Genomic DNA, 12602 nt, shown 5'->3' on the forward strand with positions numbered 1-12602 from the left:
TTTCTCCAATTTCAGGTAACTTCTACAAACAACTCCTTTCCCTTTCTTTCCCCCTTAAATCCCCTCCCCCTTCCCTTCCCCTGAACCCAGGCTGACTTTGCACTGGTTTCTCTCCCCCCCCCCCCCCCCCCACCAAACATCTTCCAACAAGCTTTACAGTTTGCAACTATTTCTTTTGAACTTGCACCTGCTTCTATCCAATCAGACATCTGAAATAGTTCCAATAAATCAATGTTTTATTTGCAGGAACCCAGTGGTCAAGTACAGAATGAAAACAAGATAGCAAGTGATAGATATGATGCAAGTTGTGATTGGAAAGGCAACATCTTCAATTGGGAAAATATTGACAAATGAATAAATACCAGTCTGATGGTATTTAAAAATGATTTGTTTCTCGTCATAAAAACTCACCGGCATGACCCAAATGGAAGACGATAGTGCTTGGTGAAAAGGTGAAGTTAGAGATGTTGACACCCAATTTGATCCACTGCAAGAGAAGACAAATTTGAAGCAAAGAAACAAGGTTAAAAGGTAATTTGTATAACAATAACATCTCAAAAATGGGTACAATTTAAGATCAACATTGCATTTATTTTAAACATATTATTTAAACAGGAATATTTTAACCTAGGAAACGGAGAAAAAAAACAAATTAATTGCTGGCAGTGATTTCATTGCAAAGACAGCGTTAATTTCAGTATCAAGTATCAAGTATATCTTTATTGTCATTTTCCCGAGTACTCACATACCCAGAGGAAACAAAAAAACATTGCTCAACCAGTGTCCATTCAGTGTGCAGTAAAAAATAAATAGAAATAAAAATACATATATCATGAACAAATTAAACACTCTACTCTACTAAACATCAACAGGCGTTCCGATCGGCAGCGGCACGACAGTGGCTCTGCTGCAGTGTGTCCAGGTTGGTGGTTGGTGCGCGATACTTTGGCAGGGGGCAAAGTCCGTTTATCAGTCATAGCCTGCGGGAAGAAGCTGAGGAGCATCCTGCTGGTTTTGCAGCTAATGCTCCTGTACCTCTTCCCAGATGGCAGGATGGAGAATATGTGATGCGATGGGTGGTAGGGGTCTTTGACGATGGAGATGGCTCTGCTGATACATCTCTTCCTGTACATGTCCAGCAGGAAAGGGAGTGGAGCACCAATAATCCTGCTGGCAGTCTTCACAATCCTGTCTGGTTGGTGCCGTTCGTACGCCTTGCAGCTCCCGAACCAGGAAGTGATGCCGTAGGTTAATGTGCTCTCGATTGTCCCCCTATAAAAAGTTCGTAGGTGTGTAGTGGGGAGACCTGCTTTCCGTAGTCTTCGGAGAGGGTGTAGTCGCTGCTGGGCTCTCTTGACCAGTGCTGTGGTGTTGGTCGTGGACGTCAGGTCATCTGACAGGTGGAGTCCTAGGAACTTCACGCTGCTGACCCTTTCCACATCAGCTCCATCGATGTGCAGAGGTGTATGGTGTTGTTTTCCCACCCTCCTGAAGTCAACCACCATCTCCTTAGTTTTTCCCACGTTGAGAATGAGGTTGTGGGATTTGCACCATCCTGTGAGCAGCTCCACCTCCATCCTGTATGCCGACTCATCATTGTCACTGATGAAACCCACCACTGTTGTGTCATCAGCGAACTTGTTGATGAAGTTGTTGTTGAGTCTAGCAGTACAGTCGTGTGTAAGCAGACTAAACAGCAGGGGGCTTAGGACACAGTATCAGTGTTTGTTAATGGTCATTGCCTGCATCATGTCAGAAAAATAATTTGCAATGTGAATATCATTTTAAAATGATACTCACATTACAGTTCAGAATATAGACACAAAATGCTGGAGTAACTCAGTGGGTCAGGCAGCATCTCTGGAGAAAAGGAATAGGTGACGATTCAGGTCGAGACCCTTCTTTAGACTGGGAGTCAGGAGAGAGAGAAACTAGAGGTATGAAAAGGTACAGAACAAATCAGAGCCGGCACCGATGACCAAGGAAAGGTGGAGGTCACAATGAAGAAATGCCAATGAAGGGATAAAAACAATGAAACTAGCAGGACGACTAGGGCATGGGAGGGACGGAGAGAGAGGGAATGCAAGAGTTACTTGAAATTAGAAAAATAATATTCCTACCACTGGGTTGTAAGCAGCCCAAGCGAATATGAGGTGCTGCTCCTCCAATTTGCATGTGGCCTCACCATGACAGGGGAGGAGGCCCATGACAGAAAGGTCAGTATGTGAATGGGAACGGGAGTTGCAATGTTTGGCAACCGGGAGATCACGTAGGCCAAGCATAGCTGTCCAGAGAAACGATCAGCCAGTCTGATCTACAGGAGTTCACACTGAGAACAACAGATACAGTGATGACGTTGGAAGAGCTGCAAGTGAACCTCTGCCTCACCTGAAAGGATCGCCGGGATCCCTGGATGGAGTCAAGGCAAGAGGTATAGGGACAGGTGTTGCATTTCATGCAATTACAGGGGAAATACCTGGAGAGAGGGTGGTTTGGGATGGATGGGAAGAGCGAGCAGAGCTACCGGTGTAGGTTAGTGAATAATTATTGAATCATGGGTTTATGGAATGAGCAGCCAAAGGAGTTAGATATGATAGATATTATAACAGCACTTAAAAGACACTTGGACAGGTAAGTGGTTAGGAAAGGTTTATAAAGATGTGGGCTGAACACTGGCAAATGTGACCAGCATAGACTGAAATGTTGGTCAGCATAGATGAGTTGGGCCAAGGGGCCCGTTTCCATGTATGATTCTATGATACAGGCAAAGGGAGAATAGAGGGGGAGGGGGAGAAAGCTGGAAAAGAGGTGGTGTTGGGACAAAGACTGGCAAGTGATACGTGGATACAGATGATTCTGATCGTAGTTTTACACCCTAAATACCCAGAACCAAAGGACCAGATGTCAACTCTTGGTAGGTATTTCTTAATGGGCTTCATAATTAATTTCATGTTCTTTTTACAAACATCAAGAATCTGAAGAAAGGTAGGTCAACCATAACTGATCACCATTCTGCAAGGTTCATGATATCCAAATACTTGGTGAGAATACAAGGTTTGGATGTGATACCCATGCCTCGGTACAAATTTAAACTGGCATTCTAGTTGGCAGCAAAATTGCCTTATTCACTTTTAATTTTTTCTTTGGATCAAGCAAGACAAAATTGTGATAGTGAAAATCAAAATAGATATGCTTTAGCTGTGACAGAATATCAAGTATACTGTAATTGTTCAAAATACAGCGATAGCTATACTTAACTTTTGGCAAAAATATTGGGTTTGCCTTCCCATAAAACAGACACTGCTGCAATCATAATTCCAGTTATTGCAACAACCATCTTAAAAACGTTGATAAAAATGACTACTTACCAGAATTATAAGCAGTAGGAGGGGAGCTAACACAAGGGCAGTGAAAGTATTTGAGACTGCAATTGGTGGCTTCTTTTCAGGTTCCCTAAAGAGATGCTGCAAAGAAATCATGTTTAAATATTTACCACATGAAAACTAGGGTTAAAAGATAATTTGCTATGTTGCGACTAATCATACAAGAGAAAAAATCAAAGTTAAAACAATATGTGCTTTTACTTCCTATGAGTGATTTTCATTCAAGTCCTCGAATTGCACTGCAACTTAAAAAAATATAAACTTCCATTCAATAGTCAGATAGACCCCTAATGTTCACAGATTTGATTAACAAGAGGTTAGAGACAGTTACCAAATATACAGAAACAATACAGGCCAAGTATTGAAGTAAAAATAGTCAATGGTACAGCTTTCAAGATACTTACTTCAGGAAAGCAACATTAGAGATGATAGTATTTAAATTATGGAATAAAGTAGGGCTGAAGCTTGAGTGTAGTGGATGAATAAATAGCAGCCAGAAGCAGGGGAGAGTGGGAGAGTGAGTGAGTGAGTGAGTGCGAGAGTGAGTGAGCGGGAGAGTGGGAGGGAGAGTGAGTGAGTGGGAGAGTGAGTGGGAGAGTGAGTGGGAGAGTGGGTGGGAGAGTGGGAGGGAGAGTGGGATGGAGAGTGGGAGGGAGAGTGGGAGGGAGAGTGGGAGGGAGAGTGGGAGGGAGAGTGGGAGGGAGAGTGGGAGGGAGAGTGGGAGGGAGAGTGAGCGAGTGTGGGAGTGGGAGGGAGAGTGAGTGTGGGAGTGGGAGGGAGAGTGGGAGGGAGAAAGTAGAAAGATAACAAGTTATCGGAACAGGTAGACAGATGGAAGGTGCATTTAATCTTAAATGGGAGGCAATTATAAACTAACATACAAATATGTTGAAGGAAATGAACAAACAAGTTCCTGTGTTTATAATTTACAATTTCCTAGAATTAAAAGAATGTAGATTAAGACTTTGAAAGGCCAAAATGCACTTTGACATTTGAGAAAAGATGCATGCATAATTTGTGTGAAATTAAAATTCCACGACTTGCCATACTTGAAGTACAAAGGTTTGTACAAAATAATCTGACTTTTATAAATTAATTGCTTTTACCTTCTTAAATCGAAATGATTGAATTGTGTACAGGATTAACTTTCTCAACCATGGAACTTACTAGTTCACATTTAAAGTTGACAATATGCAAAAATGTCTTCAGAAAGAGGGCAGAGACGCGAGACAATACATTTGTCAAACTTTGGGCTTTCCCAATACTTTCCATTATTTATATTGTACACATTATTTGTCATTACATGAAATTAAAGTTAGAGGCAAGATTTTAAAGTAGATGTTAAACAGAGATTGACATGTCACTGTAAACGTGTCTGCTCCCACTAATCAAAATCTGAATGAAATAGAAAATAACTGTAAGAACGTAACCACATGTGGTACAAGTCATGTTGTGAAGCAATTCATGGATGTTAAATGCCTGGCATGATGTATTCCCTGTAGTGTAAAGCAAACTGTTATACTACCAGCACATATACTACCTGGACTGAATTGCTGTAAAAACTCAACATGTCATACACCATCTGCAGGAAGGTCACGGTTTACCTGCAGTTAACTTTTTTTTGGTCCACATGGACGAGTGACTTGTGCACTAATGGTATTTTTGTTTTTATTTCAGAATTCCAGCAGTGGAAATGTAATATTGTTATTATTGTTACCTGGGCTAAATGTGATCAGAACAAATTCATTATGTGCAGTTTAATCTTGTACACAGACCTACCTGAATTTCAGGTTTGGGGACAAAGAGATCCTGAGATTGTACTGGGGTTGGAGATTCTTCATCAGGAAACTTAATTACAACATCAGCCTACAACAGTCATGAAAAGAAAACATATCTTTAAATGTTAAGATCTATAACATATGTGAAAATAAAATGTCATACTAAAACCATGGTTGCTTCATCTTATGGTCCAGCTTTTGTCAGCGTGGAAACAGGCACTTCAGCCCAACATGTCCCAGCTACACTAGTCCCACCTGCCTGCATTTGGTCCATATCCCTCCAAACCTGTCACATTCATGTACCTGTTTATCTGATTCTTAAAAGCTGCGATATTCCCCGTCTCAATTACCTCATCTGGCAGCTCGTTCCATACACCCACCATAATTTGTGTGAAAAATTACCTCTCAGATCCCTATTAATTATTTTTCCCTTCACCTTAAACCTATGTTCTCTGGTCTTCGGTTCCCATACTCTGGGCAATAGACTCTGTGTATCTGCCTGATCTATTCCACTCATGATTTTATACATCTCTATAAGATTACCCCTCATCCTCCTGCACTCCAAGGAATAGAATCCCATCCAACTCAGTCTCTCCATATAGCTCAGACCCTCTGGTCCTGGCAACATCCTCGTAAATCTTCTCTGTACCCTTTCCAGCCTGACAACATATTTCCTATAACATGGTACCCAGAACTGAACACAATACTCTAAATGCGGCCTCACCAACATCTTATATAACTGCAACATGACCTCTCAACTTATGCTCAATACTCTGTTTGATGAAGGCCAATGTGCCAAAAGCCTTTTTGACCACCCCATGTACCTGTGACACCACCTTCAAGGAACTACGTACCTGCACTCCTAGATCCCTCTGCTCTATATCACTTGCCAGAGCCCTACCATTCAATGTGTAGGTCCTGCCCATGTTAGACTTCCTAAAACGCAACACCTCACATTTCTCTGCATTAAATTCCATTAACCATTCCTCAGCCCACCTGGCCAACCGATCAAGATCCTGCTGCAATTTTTTCACAACCATTTTCACTACCGGCAAAACCACCGACTTTTGTTTCATCTGTAAACTTGCTAATTTTTCCACGTAAATTCTCATCCAAATCATTGATATAGATTAAAAAAGGGACAGGCCCAGCATCGAAACTCGAGGCACACCACTAGTCCGAGAAGCAACCTTCCACCATCACCTTCTACTTCCTTTCATGCCAATTTTCTATTCATTCAGCTATCTCTCCTTGGATCCCATGCGACTTAACCTTCCAGAGCAGCCTACCATGTGGAACCTTGTTGAATGCTTTGCTGAAGTCCATATATACATCTACAGCTCTGCCCTCATCAATCTTTTTTTGTCACATCTTAAAAAAACCCAATTAGATTCATGCGACATGACCTCCCACATACAAAACCATGTTGACTATCCCAAATCAGCTCTTGTCCATCTAAATGCATGTATATTCTATCCCTCAGAATACTCTTTAGTGACTTTTGTATTGAACTTCAAAAACCTAACGTAATCTATGCAGGTCATGAAATCCAAAACATAACTTGAGAGTTGTTGAAAAATGTTAAGGCTGTAAAATTTGACTTGTTTGTTTGTAAAAGTTTGACTTGATTGTATTTATCCGATTTGACTGAAACAAAGCTTATCTGTACCTTGGTACATATGACAATGAACCCAAACATTTTAGTCGGTAAGCAGTACAACAGATTAGGTCATCAATTGCTAAGCAGCACACCATCATGAAAGTGCTTCGAGAGACTCAAAGTAAACTCAAATTCCGGACAGCCTTTATCCAAACAGACAGTTTGCATTCCATTGCAACAGGTGTGGTACAAAAGTGATGCAACAATACGGAAAATTAGTATACACACATTAAATTATAAACAAGATAATCAAATGTATTTGAATTGGATTCCCCTGCACTTCTCAGCTCGTGAAGAGAATTGGATAAGCAACAACTGATGCTTACAGATTGTCATGGAGATTACAATAACTAGTTTCGTTTTAGGTTCTTGTTTAGAGATACAGCATGGAAACAGGCCCTTTGTCCCACTGAGACCACAATGACCATGATCACCATTCACCTAAAATCAATGAACTGGAGATCAATGGATCTCCAGTGTGATTTTTAGTCCTCTCATAGATCGTTATTTAATAAAAGACACATGAACTCTATTCTGGTTCTTTAGAGCAAAAAGGTGAAATTATGAATAATTTTATTGGTAATTAATACTTAATATTGAATAATGAACAAAGCCTTTAAAAAAATTAAACTCCTAGGGAAATCAAAGAACAATGTTATTGAATTTATAGCATTAAAATGTTTCACCCGTATATGTTTGATAGAAGAGCTTGAGTTTAGAAAGCCAAATGGTGGGTTTTTAATCTTACATGAGACTAATTCAGATCTTTTTCTAAAAATGTAATTGCATGGCAAATTAACTGAGGCTGGGTTAAGGAGCACACATTAACCTAATTGTGATGAAACCATTACATTAAAGCATCAAAAAGGCAGTGGAACCACCAAATTAACAATAAGATCAAGCCAAAGAAGACCAATGATACATTGAACAAATTTCAAGTCATATAAAAATCATAGCTATTTCCATTATTGGAACCTTAAACACAAAAAAAAAATGCTCGAAGGGAGAAAAAACTTACCAGGTGCCATAAAATTGGGTTTTCAAGTGTTGCATCTCCAATTATCAAAGAGAGGTCATAAGATCCAGAGACTGAATTAAATTCAGACTTTCTTTCTGTCACATCCAAGTCAAACTTGTATACATTTTTACTGTCTGGTTCAGCCACAAATACCACTTCCTGTTCAGTCTTCTGATTGTACAGCCGCACAAATGTCTAAAATATACAAAATTGACAATATACCTCAATATCATATGAAGATTCTTTTTTTTTTTAACAGCAAAGATAGATGGGGCAGGGGGTTCCTGGGTGGCAAGGCTTCCTCAGTACATCAGCAGAGGCCATAATATTGCTGAAACCCCAGGACCAGAATCTTAAAGATAAAGTGCCGGTTTATAAAGTTCATCAATTCTGGGAGCAGAATTAGGCTATCCGGCCCATCAAGTCTACTTCGCCATTCAATCATTGCTGATCTATCTTTCCCTCTCAAACCCATTCTCCTGCCTTCTCCCCATAACTCCCGACACCCTTAAGGGCCTATCCCACGAGCATGCGACCTGCATGCGGCAAGCGCGACCAAACCGGAAGCGGGGGCTGCGCGGAGGTCGAGTGAGCCCCGTACAGGGCCGGTCCCACTAGCATGCGCCTGCATGCGGCGAGCGCGACCAAACCGGAAGCGGGGGCCGCGCGGAGGTCGCGTGAGTGACGTGAAGTTCGAGCGAAATCCGCGGGAGGTTCATGCGTGACGTATGGCGTCAAGACGTGCGTACGGCGTCGAGGCGGCTGCGGGCCGTTGCCGCGTGAAATTTGTGAACACGTTCAGTTTTTGGGAGGGGGCAATTCTGGGTAAGGCGGTTGTGGGGGGAAAAGTCTGGCTCAGCAAGATCTGACTTAAATACTACATTGCAAGTTACCTAATATAACACGGTACCTGAAGATAACACAGGTGAAAGGGGACAGTACATACTTGATGTGGAGTAAGCTGAAATCCAGTGTTTACATCAACCAACGTGAAAGATAATGCGAAGCTCTGGTGACCATCAGCAGTAATAACACCCTTGGCTTGGTGTGGATAAATCACCCTAACAAGATAAACATTAAAGGCAAATGAAGGCTAAATTAGTATTTATAAAATTCAAACTATTTCCCAAAAAGTTAGTTTTAGGAACACTTTGATAAACAATCGATTCTTTACCTTGTGGTTTTTGGTGCAATGGTCTGATCTTTATCAACTATGGAAACATCAACATTTGTTATCCCAACTTCAGTGGCAACCTTGATTTTCAGCTAGATTCAAACAAAATGATATGGTTTATACTTGAACTGCAACACCAATGATTCCTGTTGCCAGAATTGGTTTCTTCTACATTAAAGAATTTGATAGCAACAAAGATCTATTCAATATTTTCACTTGTTTGCTTTGATAATACATTTAGTGCGTTTCGCTATGGAATGGTATCCAATAATCTGTGAGAATGTTTAGTAATTCATGAAAACAACCATTAACAAGTGATGAGGATGTGTAATATAATACAGATCTAGCTAGACCAAGAATAACTATCAAGAATGTAGAATTCAGAAAGTGACTGCAAATTAGAGTGTTTGCAAAGCTAAATGAGATGACAACCATCAAACAAATGTTATGCCTGGAGATAAGAAACTGCAGATGCTGGATTCTTAACCAAAAACCCCCCCCCCCAAAAAACTGATGGAAGTTCAGATCAAGTAGCATGTGTGGAGGGAATGGACAGCATCTGCTGTTCCTCCCGCAGCTTGGTATTTTAAATCTTATACATAACCACCTGTCAATCAATGCAAAGGGGCGTATTTAATCCAAGGATCTTCATTGATCATTGATAATTCTGCATTTGCATATTAACAAGTATGCAACAAATAGGAGAATTAAAGCTTTCTAGTGTGGCTTTTCATTTTAGCAGCTTTTGGAAAAACTTCCATATCATTTCAATAATTTGAATGAGTATTTCTTCCCTTCATTTTTGTACAAGCAGTATGGAAACAGCTCTACTTGTCAAATTTTTCTTGCCTGAATTTTTTGTTACAAGTCAAACGTCAAACTGTTAAACTGTCAAATGTCAAACTGCTCTGTTTAGCCTTCCGATGCGCGTTTGGTGTTTTCAACTGCCACCCTTGCCAAGAGGGGAAACAACACAAGACCAAACGCAGGCTCGGCAATCGTTTCGTTGAACACCTCCGCTCAGTCTGCCTAAACCTACCTAATCTCCCTGTTACTAAACACTTTAACTCTCCCTCCCATTCACACACTGGCCTTTCTGTCCTGGGCCTTCTCCATTGTCAGAGTGAGGCCCAGCACAAATTGGAGGAACAGCACCTCATATTTTGCTTGGGCAGCTAACGCCCCAGCGGTATGAACATTGAGTTCTCTAACTTCAAGTAACTCTTGCTTTCCCTCTCTCTCTCCCTCCATCCCTCCCCTTCCCTGTTCTCCAACCAGTCTGACTGTTTCCGACTACATCTTATCTCTGTTTGTTTTGTTTTTACCTTTTCCCAGCTAACAATGATCCATTCTACATTTTCCTTGATCTCCATTCCCATTGTCCTGTTTTCACACCTTACACTTACTTATCTATGTATCTCCCTTCCCTTTGACATCAGTCTGGAGGTATCAACTCGATACGTCACCCATTCCTTCTCCCCAGAGATGCTGCCTGTCCAGCTAAGTTACTCCAGCATTTTGTGTCTATCTTCGAGAAACACCACAAGTTACCTAATCAGGCAGAGAATTTTTACAAATGAAATGTAGAACCATGCATCTGAGAGCAAGGGACTCAGTTTGGAGGAAAGTGTGGATGAGAATTATCAGAACGAAACTAAAGAGATGTCTGGTGTTTAGAGTACAAATAGGCAGAGAGCCAAAGGTATGAAATGACCCAAAAATGTCTATGTGCACAATGGGTCAGGCTGCAAGGACAATGTTTTTCCACTTGTATCTTGGTACACACAACAATAATACTCCATCACAAAGAAAAGATCACCAGAGTTGAGGGTCAAAGAACACACCGTGGTAATGTAGCTGAGCTTATGTGTAAGAAAGAACAGCAGATGGTGGTTAAAATCGAAGGTAGACATAAAATGCTGGAGTAACTCAGCGGGTGAGGCAGTATCGCTGGAGAGAAGGAATGGGCGACGTTTCGAGTCGAGACCCTTCTGATGTCAGAGGAGGGGGCTGGACAAAGATAGAATATAGGCAGAGACAGTAAGGCTAGTGGGAGAATTGTGAAAGGGATGGATAGAGAAAGCAAGGGCTATCTGAATAAATGAATATATAAATGTGAACACTATATTCAGAAATAAATGCAATTAGTCTCTTTTATACTTTATTTTTTTAAATGATTACATGCAATGCCATTTAAGATGATGCACATACCTCCACATGATTTCCTCTATATCTGTTATCACCTTCCACAACAATAGAGAAATCATAATATCCATTTGGTGGCTTTGCCTCCATAAAATTCAATTCAAAGATATCACTAATGAAAAATAAAAAGTTACGTCTGTCAAATATATAAAGGTTATAATAGATAAAAAAATAACTTCCAGAATTAGGAATATCTGATGTGCTCCTTCCTGACCATAGGATTGTTTTTCTTCCCCCCATTTCAAACAGTGGATTCAATAAAACAGCAAAACTATTGTGTACATACATATATTTTGAAAAAGTCAAATCTTATTTAGACTCTGCATTAGACACGTTATTTATTAATTCTTTATTTCAAGATACAGGGTCAGATGACCTGCCAACCTAATTTACTGTTAGGTTTAGGGAATTCAGCGTTAACATAAGATCATAACGATAGTAGAATTAGCCCATTCGGCCCATCAAGTCTCCTCCGCCATTCATTCATGGCTGATCTATATCTCCCTCCAAACCCCATACTCCTGCCTTTTCCCCCATAACCTCTGACACCCATACTACTAAAAAATCTATTTATCTCTGCCTTAAATATATCCACTGACTTTGCCTCCACAGCCTTCAGTGGTAAAGAATTCTACAGATTCTCCACCATCTGACTAAATAAATTCCTCCTCTCCTTCCTAAAAGAACATCCTTAAATTCTGAGGATATATTCAAGATGGCGGCGCTGCCTTAGCAGCTGCGGCTCGCCTGCAGTCCGTCTGTTTTTTTCTTTTTTGTGTTCTTTTGTCCTGTTTTAGTTCATTTTTGGTTTATTGTGTATGTGTGTGGGTGGGGGGGAGAAAACATGTTTTTTGGTCTCTTATTTCGGGGGGGATGCGGCTTCTCTTGTCGTATCCCCCGTCTCTGTCTCCGCCTGCGCCGGGGCCTAATAGCGGAGCTGGCGGCCTCGGAGCTGGGGCAGCGGCGACCCGACCCCGGAGCGGGCAGCGGCTGCGGCGACCCGACCTCAGAGCGGGCAGCGGCAGTGGCGACCCCGACCCCGGAGCGGGCAACGGCAGTGGCAACCCGACCTCAGAGCGGGCAGCGGCAGCAGCCACCAGACCCTGGAGCGGGCAGAGGCAGCGGCAGCAGCGATCCGACCTTGGAGGATCGGCCGCGGGCCCGATGGACGACATTGTCGGGAGCTCGCAGGTTGGTGACCTGTTCTCTGGAGCTCCCGCGACAACAGCTGTGTCCTCTGGACTGGAGGGCCGCCGCTTCGGCGGCTTCGACCACCCCGGGCCGCGAGGTTGAACCGGCCCGTTCGCGGAGCTTGGATTCAGCCGCGGGACTGACATTACTTACCATCACCCGGTGGGGTCACAACATCCGAAGCCTGGATCGC

At 41.9% G+C, this 12602-nt stretch overlaps 1 protein-coding gene across 3 annotated transcripts in view; it reads right to left on the reverse strand.

Moving 5' to 3' along the window:
• The window catches only part of rpn2 (ribophorin II), a 43088-nt gene that overhangs the window by 14157 nt on the left and 16329 nt on the right, over positions 1–12602 (reverse strand). For all 3 annotated transcript variants that reach the window (XM_033041671.1, XM_033041670.1, XM_033041669.1), the window contains exons 9-15: positions 11225–11330; positions 9014–9105; positions 8786–8900; positions 7840–8034; positions 5163–5249; positions 3369–3464; positions 412–487 (exon numbers count right to left, since the gene is read on the reverse strand). In XM_033041671.1, coding sequence (XP_032897562.1) covers positions 412–487; positions 3369–3464; positions 5163–5249; positions 7840–8034; positions 8786–8900; positions 9014–9105; positions 11225–11330 — 767 coding nt within the window. The remainder of the gene's footprint in view (positions 1–411; positions 488–3368; positions 3465–5162; positions 5250–7839; positions 8035–8785; positions 8901–9013; positions 9106–11224; positions 11331–12602) is intronic.

Source organism: Amblyraja radiata, chromosome 23, assembly GCF_010909765.2.
Source record: "Amblyraja radiata isolate CabotCenter1 chromosome 23, sAmbRad1.1.pri, whole genome shotgun sequence".
Taxonomy (NCBI): domain Eukaryota; kingdom Metazoa; phylum Chordata; class Chondrichthyes; order Rajiformes; family Rajidae; genus Amblyraja; species Amblyraja radiata.